Here is a 21,074-nt window from a genome sequence, read left to right on the forward strand (position 1 = left end):
TGTGCCCTTGGACGACGGTCATAGCCCTGCCCGCTCGATCTTGGCACTGATCTCAGGCCCTGCTTTTACGGGCAGCCCAGCAGCTCCGGACAGTAGACACCACCTCCTGTCGTCATTGCTCGTCTGATTATTTGTACGACTTGTTTGAACAGTCGAGTGCCGCGGTCTATGCAGGTGAAAGTAAGTGCCGGCTGTCTGGTTATGGTCGCGGCAGGTGAAATTAGCCATGGTGTTTGTTGTGTTGCTGGACATGGGCAAGTATGACCAGGTGTGGATTGACGTACCAAGGTGTCCGTAGAGAAGGTAGCCTGTACTCTCTCCCTTTGGAGATATTATTGCACTTTTCCCATGCCCATTCTCTCTTTCCTATACTCCCTCGCTCCCTTCTCTCTTCTTCTCATATTTCCATCTGCACAGGTACCGGATTCAGTGTCCTGTGGTGCTTACTCCTTCCCTCTAAGAGGCCTCCAGAGGTATCACCGTACCTGATGTTTCCCTAGCGACTTACAGGAAATAATCTACTCATCGTTCGATTCATCGAGCAAGAACGCCACCATTCACCCCTTCCAAGATTTCACTCGTCTCCAGCGAAGTCATCTCCTCCTTTACCACTACCATAATTTACTCTCTCACTCTCCCCATACCATCAAGCAAAGCCCCGAGTACATCACATACGCGTTTTAACCCAGCAAATTCTCTCTACAATACATAGGATATGAGAATCCTTCTTTAATATTCAAGACGCGCATACTCTGTTGTCCCACTATTTCGGAAGTCATCCCAGTGCAACAAATACCGATTACCACCATCATGGCGACAGCCAGCAATCAGGATGCCGAGAAAGGTGTCAACATCTCAGACCAAAACAAGGACCAGCATCAGCCGCTAGACATTGAGTCTGGGGCGACCAAAGAGAAGGACCACCATGGACCTCGCAAGTTCACGTTGGATACGGCGGATGCCTTGACTCCTGATCCCGGTACCGAGGACATGTTCAACGCCAAACAGGACAGCAAATTTGCGTTTACTCCAGGTCACCTCACCAAGCTATTCAATCCAAAGAGTCACAGTGCCTTCTACGCGCTTGGTGGTCTCGTTGGTTTGGAGAAGGGTCTCCGAACCAACAGAAAAACTGGCCTGGGTACCGACGAGAACACCCTGGATGGGACTGTTTCTTTTGAGGAAGTGGCCCTCAAGGGTGTTCCCAAATACGGTGCTGCTGGTGATGCCGTCCCTCAGCCGGACCCCAATGCGAAGGTTGACGTCCCTATCCCGCCTCCCCCCAGCGAGTACACTGGTGGCTTTTCGGACAGGAAGCATACCTTTCGAGACAATAGGCTGCCCGAGAAGAAGCAGAAATCCTTTTTGCAACTAGTATGGATCGCCTACAACGACAAGGTCTTGATTCTTCTGACCGTTGCCGCTGTTGTTTCTCTCGCGCTGGGCTTATATGAGACATTTGGTCAAAGTCACGAGCCTGGTGAAGCCAAAGTTGAGTGGGTGGAGGGTGTTGCCATCATGGTCGCCATCATTATTGTTGTTATGGTTGGCTCGATCAATGACTGGCAGATGCAGCGTCAATTCAATACCCTCAACAAAAAGAATGATGACCGTACCGTGAAGGTCATCCGGTCTGGCAAGTCGGTCGAAATTTCAGTTTATGACATTGTTGTCGGCGATGTCGTGCATCTTTCCACTGGCGACATGGTCCCGGTTGACGGCATCTTCATCGAGGGCCATGGAGTCAAGTGTGACGAGTCTTCGGCCACGGGCGAGTCCGATCTTCTCAAAAAGGTTGCCGCCGATGAGGTGTTCGAAGCGCTCGAGGAGATGGCCCATGAGAACGTCGACCGACCCGATATTGAGAAACTTGACCCCTTTATCATTTCGGGCAGTAAAGTCCAGGAAGGTACCGGTACGTTCTTGGTGACTGCAGTGGGTGTCAACTCTTCCTACGGACGAATCACCATGTCTCTGCGGACCGATCAGGAGGATACGCCATTGCAGAGAAAACTCAACATCCTTGCCGACCTGATCGCCAAAGTTGGTGGTGCTGCAGCTCTGCTTTTGTTTGTGGTGCTGTTCATCAAATTCCTCGCTGCACTTCCCGGAAACCACGACAGTCCCGAGCAAAAAGGCCAGCAGTTTCTCAAACTCTTCATTGTGTCTGTCACTGTGGTCGTTGTGGCCGTTCCAGAGGGTCTGCCTTTGGCAGTTACCCTTGCACTGGCATTTGCGACTACACGCATGATGAAAGACAACAACCTGGTTCGAGTACTCAAAGCTTGCGAGACGATGGGAAACGCCCAAACAATTTGTTCGGATAAGACGGGAACCCTAACCATGAACAAGATGTCGGTGGTTGCAACAACACTTGGGAAGAGCATTAGTTTTGGTGGTACCGATACTCCTTTCGAGGAGCCCAAGGATGAGAAGCCTAAGACCAGCACATCTCCTTCGGACGAATCCCCCATTAACTCAGTCCCTAATGTTTCCGTCGGCGATTTCACCAAAGACCTTAGTTCGGAAACGAAGCAGCTCTTAATACAAGGCAACGCTGTCAATTCCACGGCTTTCGAAGGAGACCAAGAAGGAGAGAAGACCTTTATCGGGTCCAAGACTGAGGTTGCTCTCCTAACATTTTGCCGAGATCACCTGGGAGCGGGACCAGTTCAAGAAGAGCGGACAAACGCCAACGTTGTCCAAGTCGTGCCTTTCGACTCGGCAGTCAAGTACATGGCCACTGTGGTCAAACTTCCCAACGGAAAATACAGAGCCTACGTGAAGGGAGCCTCAGAAATTCTCTTGGGCAAATGCACCAAGGTGCTTGAAAATCCCAAAGATTCCGAGCTAAACGCCGTAGATCTCACGGAGGAAGATCAGGAGATGTTCTCGCAAACCATCAACTCTTACGCCGGCCAAACGCTTCGCACCATTGGTTCTTCCTTCCGAGACTTCGATTCCTGGCCTCCAAAGGAAGCTGTTTCTGACGATGATTCCAGAGCGGCGGACTTCAACAAACTCCACAAGGACATGACTCTTATCGCCATCTATGGTATCAAAGACCCGTTGCGGCCTTCTGTCATTGACGCTATCAAAGACTGCAACCGCGCGGGCGTCCAGGTTCGCATGGTAACAGGTGACAACATTCTGACAGCAAAAGCAATCGCCAAGGAATGCGGCATCTACCACCCTGAAGACGGCGGGATCGCCATGGAGGGGCCCGATTTTCGAAGGAAAACGGAAGAGGAGCTCAAGGACCTCGTTCCCAAACTCCAGGTTCTCGCTCGCTCGAGTCCCGAAGACAAGAGAGTCCTGGTCCGTACTCTTAAGGATCTCGGAGACACGGTTGCCGTGACCGGAGACGGTACAAATGACGCCCCGGCGCTCAAGTTGGCAGACATCGGATTCTCCATGGGCATCGCCGGCACCGAAGTGGCAAAGGAGGCATCTGATATCATTCTTATGGATGATAACTTTGCCTCCATTGTCAAGGGTATAATGTGGGGAAGAGCTGTCAATGACTCCGTAAAGAAGTTTCTCCAGGTACGTCGAAAGGCTTGGCCGCTTGGGAGGGGTATCGTTTCTACATATGCTGACACTCGATTCAGTTTCAACTCACCGTCAACGTTACTGCTGTTGTCTTGACCTTCGTCACTGCGGTTGCAAGCTCAAGTGAGGAGTCTGTTCTCAACGCTGTTCAACTGCTTTGGGTCAACTTGATCATGGATACATTTGCCGCACTCGCGCTCGCTACAGACCCCCCCACACGCAGTGTTCTGGACCGAAAGCCTGATCGGAAGTCTTCTTCGCTCATCACGTTGAGAATGGCCAAGATGATTATCGGTCAGGCCGTTTGCCAACTTGTCATCACTTTTGTATTGAACTTTGGTGGACGGAGCCTGTTAGGCTACAGCACGTCTGAGGATGACCACGAACGCTTGCGAACGCTCGTCTTCAACACTTTTGTTTGGCTGCAGATATTCAACGAACTCAAGTATGTTACCCGCGGTGAAAATATGATCATGCACTGACTTTCAATTAGCAATCGTCGACTGGACAACAAGCTGAATATCTTCGAGAACATCACCAAGAATTACTTCTTCATCGTCATTAACCTGATCATGATTGGTGGCCAGGTGCTTATCATCTTCGTCGGAGGTGCAGCGTTCCAGATCACACCTCTGAATGGAAAGGAATGGGGCTTATCCGTAGGCCTCGGTGCGATTTCCCTCCCGTGGGGTGTTTTGATACGCCTGTTTCCAGACGCATGGGTAGCGGCATGTCTGCCCTGGTTCATCCGCAAGAAGTGGGCGCCAGAGACCATTTCTGAGAAACGGCTCGAGGAGCATCGCAAGTTCGCCGACGGCCTCGAGCCTCCTCTACGGACACACACCGGACTTCGAGGTGGCAGGGCACAACACATACCGTTCAGACAACGAGTGCACAACGCCAAGGTCATAGCCAAGGTGAAAATGGTCGGTCATGACCATGTCGTTTCGCCTACCAAACAAGCTTGAGAGTGACTGAACAATAGACGAGCCAATAATTAGGTAAATAATACAAGAACTTCAGAATAACTCTATATACATAATGTGTCGATGTCATGTCGTAACCAGAAACTCGGTTAAACTACTATGTAGCATTATTTTGTCGGCAATGAGAGCAAGTTTGTACTTTTGTAGACCCTATGAGCGACAAGGGACCGGATGTAACAGGCGCTTGTGTCGGCTATTAAGATTTTGCTCTGCTGCGTCGATGTGCATTACCGCTTCAGTTCTTTCAGTATAATTGAAATGCTAGGAAGAAGTAATTGAGCACCTTTACATTGTTGCAAAGCCTAAGGCAAGTGGCCAAAACCAGCGTGGTGCGTGCGTCGGCCAAAATCGACTACATACTGTTGTTGTGTGGCTGGAAGTTGATGATGTGAGGCTGACCAGCTTAGTCATCTAACGATCGCTGGCCAGGACTAATGCGGACCTGGCAGCCAATTAGAGCGCGGGCAATTCGGCAAAGCTGGTGCTCCCGGAACATCGCGAATTTCGTCAGGAACCTCGCTCCCAAAACCATCCGATTCACCCTCCCAACGATCAACGCCTCCCCGACCGCAGCGAAGCACCCCTTTCTTCCCACAAGACGTGCGATTTGACAGACGACGTTCAAGATGGTGAGTTTTGCGCCCAGAAAGCACTGCTCGCGCGACCGCAATTGGCTAATCGCTCAACTTCTCTAGGCCGCCGCACGACCTTTCTACTCGCAAGTCATCCCCGGCCTCCTTCCGCTCCGCCGACCAACGCAATTCACCGGTCGAATACCGGTCGATCAATAAATAGGAAGAAAATTTGCTAATTCTGATGGCGGAATAGCGCTCTTTTCAAGAACAACTTCACCATGCTCGGCTTTGTCTTCGCGACGGGCTTTGCTTTCGAGCTGTAAGGGAACCCCCGAACACGGCCGATACCGCCACCCCGAGGCCTGGAGAATAGAAGACACCGAGGCCGAGGACTCTGGCGGGAAATAAATGGAAGTGGGCTGACATTGTGTGCTCTAGGGGCTTCAACGGTGCGATGAACAAGTACTGGGACCACCTGAACCGCGGCGTAAGGAAACCCATTTCCTTTGATTGATATCGGATTCTGTCCGAGACAAAGTCGTTTTGCTTTGGAAATAACTTGGTTTGCACACGAGGACTGGTTTATGCTGACGATAATCAATGTTAGCGCCAATGGAAGGACATCCGCCACAAGTACGTCGAGGCCGCCGATGACGATGAGGAATAGACGATTGTGATGCTGCAAACGGTGTTATGGGGCCTTCTGAGCTTTGGCTTGGTGGAGGTTCTGCTGGTAGGGTGGGATTGTACCGATAGACGGAAGGGCGTGTAGAACACCAAGCTACCTTTCTGCATATTACTTACATCTTATGTGCCGAGTTCGTGCGCATGTGAAGCTTGTGTTACTAGTGACGATCCGGGAGTCTGTAAAGCCCAGAGTCATTTCAAATGCAAAAGGGGGTTGTGAGAGACAGATAGTGAGGTCAAAGGGTAGGAGGAGCGGCCTGGCTAGAGTTGCGTTACGGATGGTTTCACTGGCCGCTCAATTTTAGGAGGCTTATATTCAAGGGGCAATTGTTCATTCGACGAGCGCCTCACATGACCGAGAGTCCATACAGTCAAACAGCTATACCGCTTCAGATTGGCCCTGGCACAGAGTAATGGTCATGGCGAGGAAATCAGGAGGCACTAGAAGCCCGCCAAGTTTCATTCATGTTTAACGATTTTGATTAGATCTACAAACTTGCTTTAATACCACGAGCAACATCGCGAGCAAGTTTAGGGAAGGGCAATGGCCTCAATCTCGACGTCGACGTTCTTGGGGAGAGTCTTGACGGCGACGCAGCTGCGAGCGGGCTTGTGGGTGAACCACTTCTCGTACTCCCCGTTCATCTCCTGCAAAGTACTCGTTAAGACAGGAAGAAAATCGAGCGAGGGGGTGAGAAACTCACAGCAAAGCTGCTCATGTCGGCGATGAAGATGTTGACCTTGACAACCTTCTCGATGGAGGAGCCGGCCTCGACGAGGACGGCCTTAAGGTTGGTGATGCACTGCTTGGTCTTGTCGGTGATAGAGCCCTCAACCAGGTTGCCCTCGGGGGTGAGGGGGATCTGGCCGGAGCAGTAGATGGCGGTGGGGGTCTTGATGGCCTGAGACTGAGGTAGGGATGAGAATCAGCTTGAATACTCAATTGACCTTAATGGCGGAGGGGAATTCGTACGTAAGGGCCAACAGCTATTAAAAAAAAACGAGGACGTTAGCGATTTATGGCCTTTGAGTCATGGTGAGAGAGCAACTTACGAGCCGGGGCGTTCTTGGTGAAGACGATGGATTGGTCAGACATCTTGCTGGTGTGGATGCTAAAGGGCCGAGCCTGGAGTTTGGTTAAGAGATAGGGAGAGGGGCGGAAAGCTGCAGTTCGAGATGAGATTCTGGTGACGGATCTGAGGAACGAGGACATTGAGCAGTTGTGAGAAGAGGGCGGGGGGGATTGTCGTAGGTTTCAATTGGGGTGACAGTGAGTAAGGTATTAAGTTGGCGGGACTCGGTCGACCCCGCCGTGCGCGCCCTCCGTTCTTCGGCGTTGACATCCCAGGCACCTGGCCCGGGCGGGTAGCAGCGGGGTGCGCCTCTTTCGGACAGGTCGGCGCGGTCAAGGGAGACCAAGACAACGCGGTTACCACTCATTTTTACAGCGCGGTTACGTACGAGACGCTGCCCACTGCGCCTTAAAGTGACACAACCTCACGCAATGGTTGTACGTAGGATCCCTAGGAGGGTAGGCGTGGACGCTTCGTTGACCTATTGTTTGCTATTCATGTTTGTCCTTGACGAATTCACTCAACCACATGTTCTAACCCAGCAGAGCGTATGCATCTCCCCACAAGTAACTGCCTCAATCTCTACCAAGCTTGCTCAACTGGCTTTCGCAATGCATGAGTGTCTTTGTCGGTAGACAGACAGCCTACGTATGCAATGTATCCCTTAGAGTGACTCTGCACCGAAGGCACTCGATCCATCAAGGGACCCTTATCTTATCGCGGCAATTCCACCGCCATACAATAGCACGGAAGGTGGGAAGGTGGGCTGGAGCTCTCTCCCCAACCTGCCCTTGGAACTTCCACCCGAAATTGTTAGTACGGTCTCGTCCAATTGGATCAACCACAGGTACTGGATGCCTGGATGTGGATGGACGACGGCAGCTTGAGACTTTGGCCAAGTGTCCAGTCCACTTGCTGGCCCTAGTAGCAAATAGCCCCTGCAGAAATTTGTTTCCTAGACTATTCAGTCCTCGGGAAAGCTCAGCGTCAGACTGCACTCGTCAGGGGGTCTCCTATTAATTTTTCCGCGTTGGGTTCCCGGAGGCGATCAATCTTCCTTGTCGTCCATTACCATCATCGTCGTGAGACTGTATTGTCTTCTCTTCTTCTCCTTCTACAGCTTCTTCTTCAGTCTTTCCTTAAAAGCTTCACTTTTTTTTTCCTTTTCTTTCATCAACGTAACGTGAGGGCTGTCGCGCTCCACTTTTCCCATAGCGTGTAAGTTAGCTACAAGCCCCTGAATTGGTTCCCTAGAGCTTGAGGTGCGATACGTACCTTCTATCCGATACGTTGGAGCTATCTGTCCTTCTTCGAGGGACCTTCTCTCAAAGGGCCAAGATTTCAGCTTAGCTCTCACACAACTTCTCAGCCCCAAGGCTTGACTGACATCCATCGCGAGCAGCCTTTTCGTCCTCAGCGATTTTCATCATGGCGTCGACGACTGCCACCCCGCAGGGCAGCGTTCGCCAACGCAACAATGCGAAGCGGCCTACCACACCGGCCGCCGGTGCTGATGCCGTCGCCGGCTCGCTGAGCAAGGTCGGTGCGAAGACCAAGCGCACCGGCTCGGAGCACGAGTACAGCGTCGGACTCGCCATTACCACCATCCTCGCCTTTGTCACCAGATTCTGGGGCATCAGTCACCCCAATGAGGTCGTCTTCGACGAGGTTCACTTTGGCAAAGTAAGTCGGATGCTACCCTCTCCCCCACCCCCAAAATCCATCCTCGAGCATTCGAACAGCTCCACTAACAACGTGGTTTCCTTCAACAGTTTGCTTCCTACTACCTGGAGAGAACCTACTTCTTCGATGTCCACCCTCCGTTCGGAAAGCTCCTATTTGCCTTTATGGGATGGCTAGTTGGATACGACGGACACTTCCACTTTGAGAATATTGGCGACTCGTACATCTCGAACAAGGTGCCCTATGTTGCCTTCCGAGCTCTGCCTGCCATTCTTGGCGCATTGACTGTCTCCGTTACATACCTCATCATGTGGGAGTCCGGCTACAGCCTGCCTGCTTGCCTCTTGGCTGCTGGCCTGGTCCTTCTCGACAATGCCCACATTGGTCAGACTCGGTTGATCCTTCTGGATGCCACTCTTGTCTTCGCCATGGCCTGCAGTTTGCTCTGCTACATCAAATTCTACAAGCTGCGCCACGAGCCCTTCTCGCGCAAGTGGTGGAAGTGGCTTGTCCTTACTGGATTTGCTCTGTCTGCTGATATCTCGACCAAGTACGTTGGACTCTTCGCCTTCGTCACCATTGGATCGGCCGTGGTTATCGATCTCTGGGCCTTGTTGGACATTAAGAGACCCGGCGGCGCACTGAGTCTCGCCGACTTTGGCAAGCACTTTGCTGCCCGCGCCTTTGGTCTGATCATCTTGCCGTTCCTTTTCTACCTCTTCTGGTTCCAGGTGCACTTCGCTGTCTTGACTCGATCTGGCCCTGGCGACGATTTCATGACTCCCGAGTTCCAGGAGACCCTGAGCGACAACGTCATGTTGGCCAACTCCCTGACGGTTGAATACTACGACACCATCACGCTCCGTCACAAGGAGACCAAGACATATCTCCACAGCCACGAGGACCATTACCCTCTCCGGTACGACGATGGCCGTGTTTCCAGCCAGGGCCAGCAGGTCACCGGCTACCCTTACAACGACACCAACAACTACTGGCAGATTATTCCTCTCGTTGATGATCAGAAGACGGGCAACCCCGTCAAGAACCTGGATGTGGTCCGCCTCAGACACTTGGGTACCGACACCATGCTGCTGTCCCACGATGTTGCGTCGCCTTACTACCCTACGAACCAGGAGTTTACCACGGTTCCTTTGACCGAAGCCTACGGCGATCGTCTCAACGACACACTCTTCGAGATCAGAGTCGAGAATGGAAAGAGCGGTCAGGAGTTCAAGAGTATCTCGAGCCACTTCAAGCTCATCCACAACCCCAGCAAGGTTGCCATGTGGACTCACACCACCCCTCTCCCCGAATGGGGACACAAGCAGCAGGAGATCAATGGTAACAAGCAGCTGACACCGAGCTCCAACATCTGGTTCGTCGAGGATCTCCCTGCGATTCCTGCCGACTCTCAGCGACGCATTAAGCCCGAGAAGGCGGTTAAGACCCTGCCCTTCTTCCGCAAGTGGTTTGAGCTGCAGCGATCCATGTTCTGGCACAACAACCAGTTGACCAGCAGCCACCCGTACGCCAGCAGCCCCTACCAATGGCCCTTCCTGCTCCGCGGTGTCAGCTTCTGGACCCAGAACGACACCCGCCAGCAGATCTACTTCCTTGGTAACCCTATTGGCTGGTGGCTTGCAAGCAGTCTGTTGGCTGTCTTCGCTGGTATTATCGGCGCGGACCAGGTGTCACTTAGACGGGGGATTGACGCCCTTGACCACCGTAAGTACAATGCAAGGCCTTGTATATGACACGTCGTAGCTAACCGCTTGCAGGCACTCGTTCGCGGCTGTACAACTCTACCGGCTTCTTCTTCCTTGCCTGGGCCACCCATTACTTCCCCTTCTACCTGATGGGCCGCCAACTCTTCCTCCACCACTACTTACCAGCTCACCTAGCTTCTTGTCTGGTTGCTGGTGCTCTCTTGGAATTCATCTTCACTGCTGAGCCCGCCCCCGAAGACGGATATCAGTCTCTCAAGGGTAACAAGGCTGGCGATGGACCTAGGAGGCACGTTTCGGCTCGCGAGCGGTTTGCCGGTCAGAGTCTTGCTGGTGCCTGGATTGCCTGCAGTGTCATTTTGCTCGTTGCTCTCGCAGGCTGGTACTTCTTCCTGCCGTTGACTTACGGCTACCCTGGTCTGAGCGTTGAGGAAGTTGTCCGACGCAAGTGGCTTGGCTACGATCTTCACTTTGCCAAATAAACGGCACAATGATACCAGTCAAACCCGTTTGGGATTGATACGGACCTTAGATGATGTTTCTCCAAGTGTCAGACCGACCCTCACCTCCAGGGACCTAAAGTAAAAGGTTGAGGGAATACAGTAACCAAGGAACCTATCGAGGGGCGGGGGCTTAGTTCTGAATGTAAGAAGAAGAGACGACGAAAAAAGGGACGCCTTCGGAGTGTATAACTAGTTTTCTTGAGTCTATTCTAAGTTCTAAAAATCCGTCTTCAACTGCACTTCTGTGATGTGTGTAAAAATAAGCATGCATGGGCGAGCACCAGTGTAAGTCATTCATGCTCTTTATATCCACGGTTTGCAGAATGGTCAAGCCGAGTCACAGCAGCCAATCGCGTTCATCCCTGTCTTCCCCAGGGCCCCTGAAGTGCGGAATTGGGTCCTGTCAACCCTGTCAACCAATGACATTGGTTTCCTTGACCCCGGGGGTAGCCATGCTTCTAGATCCTCCGCCCCTGTCGAGCATATGTTTCTGGACACTTAGCCGACCTTGTCCCTCGTTTTTGGCTGGTACTGCAATAGAGGAGCAAGCAACCGGGCGAAATACGAATGGAACTTCTGCCTGCCCCAATGGAGCCACTAGTTTTTGTCTCTGCTTCATAGTATCACCATCCGTCTGGTCGGACACAACCTCGACCGCAGACCGACCAGAGAGCCTCTTTTCTACCATGGGCGTCCTCAATGGCCTGCGCCTCAGTGCCCGCCGCCTCCTGCGCTCCCGCGCGCTGCGAAACCTCGTCCTCGTCTTCGCCGTCTACACCTTCCTCGACGCCCTGCGCATCCAGCGCATTGTGACCAACGCCCCGCGACATGATCCGAAGCGGCCCAGGAAGGTGGAGCGGGTGTACATTGCGGGCATGCACTACAACGACGCCGACGTCATCAGGAGCCACTGGAACAAGGCCGTGTTGGACCTCGTCGAGGTGCTGGGGAAGGAGAATGTGTTTTTGAGCATCTACGAGAGTGGCAGCTGGGACGACAGCAAGTCAGCGCTGAAAGAGCTGGATGACGAGCTGGGGAGGAGGGGGGTCAGGAGGAATATCGTGCTCGACCACCGGACGCACAAAGAGGAGGTCGAAGACGTGCCCAAGGAAGATGAGAAGAGGGAGGGCTGGATTGTCACGCCGAGGGGCCAGAGGGAGATGAGGAGGATCCCGTTCCTGGCGAGGTTGAGGAACCTGACGCTCAAGGACCTGTGGGAGCTGGGGGAAAAGGGCGAGGTTTTTGACAAGGTGCTTTTCTTGAACGATGTGGTGTTCACGGTAAGAGTGCTTCCACGCCCACCCATACCCTTGAGGCAAACCCCCGAGAGGGGGGAAGGGTTTCCTAAGTGAACTGACGCTGACGGTGGGGAATGAACCGCAACAGACCGACGATGTCCTCGCCCTCCTTGACACCAACGGCGGGCTCTACGCCGCCGCCTGCTCGCTCGACTTCTCCCAGCCGCCGGCCTACTACGACACCTTTGCGCTGCGCGACTCGGCGGGCCAGGCTCACCTGATGCCGACGTGGCCGTTCTTCCGGTCCCAGACAAGCCGAGAGGCGCTGGTGGCGTACTCGGACGCGGTGCCGGTGCGGAGCTGCTGGAACGGGATTGTGGCGATGCCCGCGGCGCCCTTCCTGGCCGCCGAGGACCGCGGGAGGCTGAAGTTCCGCGCGGTCCCGGACTCGTTGGCCGAGAGCAAGCATCTAGAGGCGAGCGAGTGCTGTCTGATCCACATCGACAACCCCCTGTCGGAGCCGTTGGGGGTGTACCTGAACCCGAGGGTTAGGGTGGGCTACAATGCCGACGCATACGAGGCGACTCACCCTCAGCATGGTGGCGAGAGCTGGGTCTCGGTGTGGAGGGTTGTGGTTGGGGTGTGGGAGAGCCGGCTCAGGAGGTGGATCACGAGCGACACGGTCAAGGAGTGGGTTGTGAGGAAGAGGGTGCGGGAGTGGGAGGGCGAGAAGAAGGGCAACGTTGAAAGAGGCGTTGACTGCTTGATTAACGAGGGGCAGGTGCTCGTGTACAACGGATGGGCACATGTGTAGAAGCCTTAGGAATAAAAAAGATACCCCCCTTTTTTCAATTTTCTTTTTCAAGCTTCTTGTAGTTTTGTGAGAAAACATATATATGCCTCTTGAGGCGACCTTGGGATCCATTACTTGCGCTCTTGCGAAATGCAGTTCTATGCCTTGCCGTTGTACATGCCCTTCCCGAACTCCTGCCCCTCTAAACAAACGCCTCAATCGACCAACATGCCACCCAAATCCGCCCCCCAACTTTTCTCGTCTTGCATGGATTGCTGCCCCGCAGGGCTCTCAAGCTCGCCTGCGCCGGCAACCACCAGATCTGCCCCGTCGTCGCGGAAGAACCGCTGGATCTCGGACTTCTGGCTCATCTCGTTGTCAAACAGGACGGTGTTGTCCTCGCTGGATACCCAAAAGCTTGCGGATCTCTTCAGCATGTTTTCCCGTGCCACACCGGCGTCGGCGGTGTTCACGGTGCCAGGCCCGTCGCTTGAGCTTGAAGACTGGCTTTGGGCATCGCGGAAGAGCGTCTCGAGCTCCCCGGGTCTTGAGGATGTCGCCACGGGGGAAACCTCTCGCTGGTCCCACTGCGTATGACCAGAGCTCCCATCGGGGAATAAGGGGCTCACGATGTACGGTACATCGCCGCTTTTGTGATCGCCCCCCTCATCACCTCTGAATAAGGCTTCCTCGCCATGCAAATCATCCTCGTCGACTCCCACACAACTCCGCAACCCGCTCGGCCTCCCATCATGTCTCCTCTTCCCCCCGCGAGGGGGTTTTGCCACATCGTCTGGGTCGACCAGCAACTCCAGCAGCGCCCCCTGCTCCTCGAGGATGTTGCAATCCCTCGCGATGCCCAGCGCGCCCGACTCCGCGGCCTCCAGAAGCCGAGGGCCCAGCCCGCGGCTGACGACCCTAGGGACGTCGTTCATCTGGAGAACGTTGAGCATCGACACCCCGTGCTGCCTCAGGTGGTGGAGCTGCGCCGAGGTCAGGCATCCCCTGCGCTCGGCGTCCGTGGCCCGGAGCTTGCGAAACATGGGCAGGGCCGTCGCAGCTCCGCGCCGGGGGGGCTGGAAGTCGACGACGGCGAGCATGTCGTTGATCGTGTCCGCGGTCCAGTGGAGAGAGCGGATCGCCTGGAGCAGGCGGGTGTATTCCTGCCGCCGGTGGCGGCTCGGGAAGCCCGCGTGGGGCTGCGGGTGCGGAAGGACCGGCTCCGTGAGGTCGGTGATGTGCTCTACCGGGTTGATGTCCGGCGCCGGGATGCAGTGGAGGGTGAGGTAGCGGAGGATGTTTGCGTTGCGGGCGAGGTGTTCTTGGGTTTCGGCGTATGTGGTCGAGGGGGGTAGGGAGAGGCCTCTTGCGACTATCACCAGAGGCGCGAGGGCGTTGGGGGTGCCTGCGTAAAAGGGGGGGAGGTCTACGCCTTGGACTAGAGGGCAAGGAAGGGTAGGCGCTTCCGGGGCGACGGGGAAGGTGTCTGTTTCTGTCTCAGGGTCGGAGTAGTTGACGTAACTGTCGAGGAGTTCGTCAATGGTCTTGTCGGTTTCGGTTGGCGACCATTTCGACACTGGCGCGATGGGACTGCCGTCTTGGTCGTTCAGACTATTGTCGGGTCCCCAGCCGGAGTACTCAAAGTCCCCGTCGCTCGTGAACAACCGCCGTGGCGGGGATTCTGGTTCGTTGCGGAGGTCATCCTCTCCCGTATCTTCGTACAGGTCTCTGTATCCTTCGGTACTGGACCAGAGGAAATCGCTCGTGTCACTGATGACAGCGCTCATAACCGGGTACGCCTCGGCCGACCTGTCTCCCTCTGAGGTGGCATTGTCGCACGTCTCGACCAGGCATGACGCTCTGGAAACACTGCGTATCTGAAAGCTGTGCGGTAAAGATTCCTTTCGAATGGGGAAGCGTACTGCCCTCTCCCTTCTTGTGTCGGGCGGCTGTTCTACGCCGCGCTCATTCGACTCCGGGTCGGAAAGGTCGATGTCGTAGAAGGCCGTCTTAATTCCGTCGTCGTACCAGCCAAGAGAGGTGTGGGAGCGGGGCATATAATGACATGCTTCGCTAAGCTCCTCTTGGTTATCATTTGTGGACAATTCGAAGTCGGGAGAAGGCGAGCGGTACATGTCCACCAAACGCCTCATCGATCTCGGGGACCAGCCCCGGTGTTCGTTCCACACATCAGAGATACCTCCCAAATCCGAAGGAATCTGCGCTGATTGCGTGATCTCGCTCAGCAGTGACTCTGTTAGACATTTCACCTCCTCGTGGCCAGCCGGTGCCGACTCCGGCTCCGTCGTCGATCGAAGCCCGGCCTCCCCAACCATCTTCCCAAGCTCCGGGAATGAGAGCGTTGGGAGAGTAGGGAGACTGCCCCGGTCCCCTTCCATCGATGATGCTCCAGTCTTGGTTCTCCTCCAGGACGACCTAGACCCCTCGTTAGCACCGTCCTCGTCCTCAACAAACGCCGCAATACCACCCCGGGTCTGCGTCTTTACCTCTTCGACGTCCCCGTCCTTGTTCTCGTCTCCTGCGACCTCATCGCTGTACGGCTGCTGCCGGTGCCACTGCCGCTCCCGGATTTCCGTGTCCCGTCGCCGATCAGAGGAAGAAGCAGCTCTCTTGAGATACGCATCCGCCTTTCCTTTTCCGCTTTTGGCGCGCTGTTCAGCCTCCTTTTGCTGGCGGTGCAGGGCGACGAGCGCGAGGGGAGACTCACCTCGGAGGCACGCCTCGGTCTCTTCGATGCCGTAGGGTCGGACGGTGAATTCCGAGTGTTCGGTCACGGTGCTGCCGGAGGAGGAGGGGCGTGGTGCATTCTGACCTCCGTCGGGAGAATAATGCCACGCTGCTGTCGTCGTGGCCGGGCCGGTGCGGTCGTGTCTGAACGGTTCGGTCGAGGTTGTCGTCGATTGTTTTCTTCCAGACGTCCAGCGTCCTAGAGATGCCCAGGTGAACCCCATTATTGTGTTTGTTTGGTTGTGTGTGCTGACGACGAGTTGATGGGGGACCGAGATGTTGTCAGCTACGGAGGGCATTTGGGCTGCTTTTTGACCCAAACGGGCTCAAAGGCCGGGTTTCCACCATGGCCGTCCCTTTTGCATTATTCAGATCACACCTTGGTTTGAGAGCTTTGGGTGGATATGTTCTATCCCTTGCCCGCTCAGCAAAGGAGGGACACAACCCGTGGGCGTCAAAGAAACAGACTGCTGCTGCGAGACGTCCCTCCTCCCCTTGTCCAGGAGCCGCTGTGAGCAACCAGGGGCCTAACTACAGGCCGCACGGGCTCTAAAGACGACGCAACAATGAAAGATACGGTATGCCGTTTTCCTTCATCGTGTTTCTGGAGCGTAACCGGCTGACGATCTCCTGAATGTTGTACAAGGAGCCCGGTTGACTAGCTGTTGTACTCGTCAAAGGGGGACAGCGGACCAGATGGCAAACAACGTCGGGGTTTTGGAAGAAGGATTATCTCCCGAGGGAAAGGACATGAGAGTGTCTGTAAGAGAGACGGCGACAAAGACCTTGGAGTTTGACATGTATCAGAGGGGATACCAGAGGAAGCACGCCAGCAGCGGCGGCAGTGATTACAGAGTGAGGCGTTGTCTTCCAAGACGTTGCAATTGTTTCGTTGCAAGTGCCAAATGACGGGCCTTTCCCATCGACTCGACATTGCGTACGAAAAGCACCGGAGTGAACAGCACGGCTGTGGGACGTCGCGAACAAAGACATGCGTTATTCCGACAAAGTCGTTCTTGGTATACCGTCCACCCATAATTCATCGATTCTGAGCTGGTAATGAAGACCAAGAACAAACACACAAGGCATTGCTCACAATTACTGTTCAGGCCTCAACACCCTGCTATATTAGTCAACTCCTCATCCCCGACCAGTCAGGGGGGTTTCTAGTCATGCAGGACAAGCAAACATTGATCACACAGGAACAAAACGCAACCAACCCAAACGGAGCCGAAACTAACGCAGATACCTATTGAAGAAACATGTGCTGGAGAAAGCAGATCACATACGCAGCCTGCAGGCACGTCGACTACCGCAACGTCGACTGCACCGAGCAAAAGCAGCAGCACAAAAGCTCGTGGCTAATCCTCGTCTGCCCCTGCTTCTCCCCCCTCCTCCCCTCCACCCCGGCAACGCCTCCCCCGCAGAACAGAGCATGCATCAGGAAACCCGTGCAATTCCGTGTCAAAGGCAAGTGCCCCCGATGTCTTCAGGAGGACGCTGACGCAGAGCCCGACAGGTTTGGTCCGGATACGGTGGCACCGGAGCGGCCGAAGAATGCCCTGACGGCATCCAGACGGAAGGGCTTCATTGGCGACCGCAACTTACACGCCGAGGGACGGCTGGGGTGTGTTAATGCTTACGGTGTCGCAGGGCATCAACGGCATCCGGGACCTCCAACAAGCCACAGCACCGGTATGGATCCGCGAAGGGCTGACGGGGATGGACGGGGCATTGCTGCGGCTGGAGCCAGTCTAAGTTGGGAACCGCCACAGCCACATGCATATCATGAAGAGACTTTGGACCCCGAACCAGCACGGCGGCAGCAACGGCGACTCCCTCAAGTTCAACGAACCGTGCATGACACCGACTACAGCCCACCACAGGCCCAACGGGTGCCGGTATATCGTGACGGAGGCCAAGGATCAAGTGTTCCTACAGCCGGTCCTGGAAAAACCACGCAAGAGCAGCATGGTTGGTCTAGGGACTCGACTTCGCACCTCATACCTCCCCCCTTGCAGACATCAGGATCCAAGACGAACGGGGACGTGTCCCGGACGGCGAGAGCCAACAACGCCGGCAAGCCAGGTGGCAGTGCCGCCAGGGCAAGACAGAACCCGCCTCTGAGCGTTATAGTTGAAAATTTGGAGGGTGAAGAGGGTCATCAAAGTCACATCGTAGGAAGCCCACAACCAGGTTCGGCGCACTCGAATTACACTCCCGACATGTCACTGGATGAGTTGATCGACGAGGTCGAGGTGCTGTGGCAAATGGCCCCCAAGAGGGGGCGGTAGTTCTTCAGCCGCGTGGCTGGAGTGATTCCCAACGTCAGAAGCGGAGTAGCTAGCATGTAGAGACGGCAGTGTTGATTTGAGAATCCCTGTTCGATCCGGCCTGGCCCTTACGATGACAAGGAATCGAACCTTGTTTGGGGGCCGACAGAGTGATTCAACTGGGGGGCCTTAGGAATTTGACGTGCATGACTTAGGAACGACGGATTCCCAAAGGTACGTCTCAGAGGGTCAAGCCAAGAGAAACAACCTCAAGGCAGAAAGGAAACGATGCAGCCAGCTTGCGATGAGACTAGTTCGTGACGAATGTAGAACCGTGGCCCGTGTTTCGACCCAATCAATGACATGTTTTTATTGAGCCTGTTTGACAAGCTCTTGTTACCTGTCCGATGAGTAGGACAGACGTGGCCTGAAGGGTACGTGTGTGCATGTGTGCATATGTGCCGCATCAGTCTTAGGAACGAACGTACGTAAATGTACGTATCGTATCCGTCAAGGAGAGACTGAAATGTTGATGCCTTGTTGCAACGCGGCCGGGTGTCTGGGAAGTGTGGCCGCAAAAGATCGGCGAAGCGGAGACCGGCGATAGGCTGCTCAATTCCTGCAGAGGTGATTGGATGAGAGGGGATCCATAGGGCTGACGAGCGGGCAGACATTGTGACGGTTTTGGGACCAGGGATTACTGCTTCGTGACTGTCTACGTGTCGTGTCCAAGACGGGCTTCGTAAGCCAATAGGACCGCAGAAAAGAAGGTGTGGACAAATACATAGCACCGGTCGTGGAATGAGGGGTCCTGAGTCCTAAGTCCTGGAATACGGGGGGGTGCGGGATTCGGCTGGTTCAGGGGACAGACGGGGTAGTGATGAAGCGGCCAAGCCTAAGTTCTGACGGGACGCCGCCGTCTCGTATGCTAGATAGACGGTGACCGGGAACGGGTTTGACTCAAAAGCTTGCTTGCTTTGAGTTTTTTGCTTCTCCCGCCAGTCGGTAGGCTTGAATGGGAGTCACTGGACAGCCACACCAGCCCTACGTGTGGAGAGAGCAAGGAGGGCTTGGCGAGTGCAAGAGTTGATGGTGGTGAGCAATTGGCTGGCAAAGACTCATTTGGATGTGTTCCTGCGAGCGTATGCGCGTTCCCTCATGCGACTTTCCCTGCGCCAAAGTCCTATGCAGCAAAAGCAAACACGGCAGAACACGAATCCCGTTTGCTTGGGTGGTGATGAGCGCAAGCGCGCAATCCAGTGCCGTCAGAGCAGAGCGCCAAGCTTCAAGAGACGCAAGCCGGGTGACGACGAGTCAAGACCTGCAGGTCCATGTCCCCCATGTTCGTAATCCAGCATCCAAATAGGAGAATGCGAACAGTTGCTGGCACGAAGCTGCGAAACACGAGAGATGGGGATTTCTAAAATGCAACCCCACAGCTGTGCACCGGACGTCATTCGGCCGACCTAGACCAGACTGGTGGGCTCCCATTTGTCTGGGTGCTACCATAGCAGTAGGCCTGTCAGACTGGGAGGAGGGTTGGGGAGGGGGGTGCAATGCAATCTTTGGCGAAGGCAAGCGAGAGAGAGAGCGCCCGTTGGTTGTCGTCCCGATCCCTGTTTATCCCGTGGTCGAGTGACGGACCGGCCGGACGAAAATGCCGACCTACACCAGCGGAGACATTCTGAGGGGACTGTGTCGGGTTTGTCGGGGTTTCTCGACTTTTTTCTTCTTTGACGAGCTAGTGGAGAGCGGCCCCCAACGGCAAGCGGTGCATGGCATTTGGTCCGCCCGCCGCAGTGGACCAAGATCAATAAACTCCACGGATCACGGACCATCCATGGAATCCTTTGATTGACGGGGGCACTGATATCAGCGTGTGGGCATGGATGGAATGTACGTCGGAGGCGTGATTGGCCAGGATGCGGACAGGACGGTGGCTCGATCGGCGGGTGGTGTTGGTCTCAATCGAAGACTGGAGCCATTTGCCAGGTTGGGCAATTGCAAGGGAGTCTGCTGCGACGACCCTGATGTCTGTGGAGGAGGCTGAGGGTTCGAGGGAGCGGAATTTGGGAATCAATAACAGCCAACTGTTCGCTTGGGAATGGTCCCAGGTTCGCGGAGAGCGAACAGGCCAATGGGAAGGCGTGGTTCGGACTTGGCTGGTGGAGATTGACGGGCTGGGCTAGCTTTTGGGACTTTGGTTTTGGATGGGGCCATGGGCTGATGTCGACGGGGGTAAGCGAGGACGGTCAAATTGAGTCAATAAACTAGAGCCCTGCGGTAGGGGAAAAAGGTACCGTGCAGGAAACTCTCTCTCCAGTCTTTCCCATCCCAGTCTTGGGCTTGGTCTGCCGCCCTACCGTTAGCGGCCTCAAAGCCACGACCGGTGCAACAGATGCAGGAGAGCTGTGCGGGTGCTGTGCCATGCTGCGTTGCGCTTGGGGGTAGTTTTCGTTTGCTTTTTTTGCTGTGCTCTGCTGTGCGATGCCTGGTTGAGATGGCGCCGGAAAGCTTGGCCATCCATGCAGTGTAGCTGCCAGTATCCCGTTGCTCGTATGGACGTGGCATGTCGATCTCGTCGAATGCGTCCTCTCCTCGGACTCTGGTCCAACGGATACCGAAAGATGAAGATGACCAGCAAAGCCCACTTCAGCTCATCCCCAGCAGTGGATGTTGAAACGCGATCCATCCCTCCCCTATCCACGCCCTGTCGTCGTCTCCATCTCTGACGTGACGTTTCTGTAGTGTACGGATAGCGCACCCTGCCCTCGAACACCGACCTGGCCCTTGGCTTTCCATTGCCCTGGACCCATCAAGACTTGTGAGCAGGAAAAGGCAGCCGCCAAACCGATACTCGGCCCTGGTGTATTATGCAGTTCGTGGTGCATTGCGTTTCCCGGCCCAGGTACGGTGCATTCACAGGGCAGAGAATTCGGCTGCCTCTGCCGTGGTGTGCGCGTCGACGAGAACATCAGATGGGCGCCCAGAATGGACACGACTGAACTGACCGGACTGGGGGGGATGCGACAATGGGGGAGCGACGGCAACGACCAGCGCTCTGAAGCAGCAGACACGAAGTCGGAGCCGGGGCTGTGATTTGGTCCATTGGCGCTGCTGACGGTGCGGCCGGTACGTACCGGGGTGGTACTATGTAGATGTAGTGTGCTGTTGAGTGTCCATCTCTGCAATCCCCAGGACCAATTTACATAGTCCGGGCCACGGGCTACGGGCTGGCT

General features: G+C 55.0%; 7 protein-coding genes across 7 annotated transcripts; 5 read left to right on the forward strand and 2 right to left on the reverse strand.

Moving 5' to 3' along the window:
• Nucleotides 1–810: 810 nt before the first annotated feature.
• On the forward strand, nucleotides 811–4,520 carry EsH8_I_000793 (uncharacterized protein; the record flags this gene model as incomplete). Its single annotated transcript, XM_083268206.1, has 3 exons — nucleotides 811–3,546; nucleotides 3,612–3,997; nucleotides 4,046–4,520. The coding sequence occupies 3 exons, from the start codon at nucleotides 811–813 to the stop codon at nucleotides 4,518–4,520; spliced, it is 3,597 nt and encodes a 1,198-aa protein (XP_083118644.1).
• Nucleotides 4,521–5,391: 871 nt separating this feature from the next.
• On the forward strand, nucleotides 5,392–5,780 carry EsH8_I_000794 (cytochrome b-c1 complex subunit 9; the record flags this gene model as incomplete). The annotated part of the gene is made up of 3 exons (XM_083268207.1): nucleotides 5,392–5,432; nucleotides 5,552–5,600; nucleotides 5,721–5,780. 3 exons carry the CDS (start codon nucleotides 5,392–5,394, stop codon nucleotides 5,778–5,780), a joined length of 150 nt encoding a protein of 49 aa, XP_083118645.1.
• A 551-nt stretch (nucleotides 5,781–6,331) lies between these two features.
• EsH8_I_000795 (YjgF/Yer057p/UK114 family) lies at nucleotides 6,332–7,013 on the reverse strand (the record flags this gene model as incomplete). The annotated part of the gene is made up of 4 exons (XM_083268208.1): nucleotides 6,332–6,448; nucleotides 6,505–6,708; nucleotides 6,774–6,787; nucleotides 6,854–7,013. The coding sequence occupies 4 exons, from the start codon at nucleotides 7,011–7,013 to the stop codon at nucleotides 6,332–6,334; spliced, it is 495 nt and encodes a 164-aa protein (XP_083118646.1).
• A 1,288-nt stretch (nucleotides 7,014–8,301) lies between these two features.
• Nucleotides 8,302–10,762, forward strand: EsH8_I_000796 (dolichyl-phosphate-mannose-protein mannosyltransferase; the record flags this gene model as incomplete). Its single annotated transcript, XM_083268209.1, has 3 exons — nucleotides 8,302–8,556; nucleotides 8,646–10,281; nucleotides 10,335–10,762. 3 exons carry the CDS (start codon nucleotides 8,302–8,304, stop codon nucleotides 10,760–10,762), a joined length of 2,319 nt encoding a protein of 772 aa, XP_083118647.1.
• A 707-nt stretch (nucleotides 10,763–11,469) lies between these two features.
• EsH8_I_000797 (cryptococcal mannosyltransferase 1-domain-containing protein) lies at nucleotides 11,470–12,835 on the forward strand (the record flags this gene model as incomplete). Its single annotated transcript, XM_083268210.1, has 2 exons — nucleotides 11,470–12,063; nucleotides 12,170–12,835. The coding sequence occupies 2 exons, from the start codon at nucleotides 11,470–11,472 to the stop codon at nucleotides 12,833–12,835; spliced, it is 1,260 nt and encodes a 419-aa protein (XP_083118648.1).
• A 194-nt stretch (nucleotides 12,836–13,029) lies between these two features.
• Nucleotides 13,030–15,786, reverse strand: EsH8_I_000798 (uncharacterized protein; the record flags this gene model as incomplete). The annotated part of the gene is made up of 1 exon (XM_083268211.1): nucleotides 13,030–15,786. One exon carries the CDS (start codon nucleotides 15,784–15,786, stop codon nucleotides 13,030–13,032), a length of 2,757 nt encoding a protein of 918 aa, XP_083118649.1.
• Nucleotides 15,787–16,467: 681 nt separating this feature from the next.
• Nucleotides 16,468–17,856, forward strand: EsH8_I_000799 (uncharacterized protein; the record flags this gene model as incomplete). The annotated part of the gene is made up of 4 exons (XM_083268212.1): nucleotides 16,468–16,499; nucleotides 16,863–17,189; nucleotides 17,338–17,540; nucleotides 17,591–17,856. The coding sequence occupies 4 exons, from the start codon at nucleotides 16,468–16,470 to the stop codon at nucleotides 17,854–17,856; spliced, it is 828 nt and encodes a 275-aa protein (XP_083118650.1).
• Nucleotides 17,857–21,074: the final 3,218 nt, after the last annotated feature.

This window comes from Colletotrichum jinshuiense, chromosome 1 (genome assembly GCF_051148585.1).
Source record: "Colletotrichum jinshuiense chromosome 1, complete sequence".
Lineage (NCBI taxonomy): Eukaryota > Fungi > Ascomycota > Sordariomycetes > Glomerellales > Glomerellaceae > Colletotrichum > Colletotrichum jinshuiense.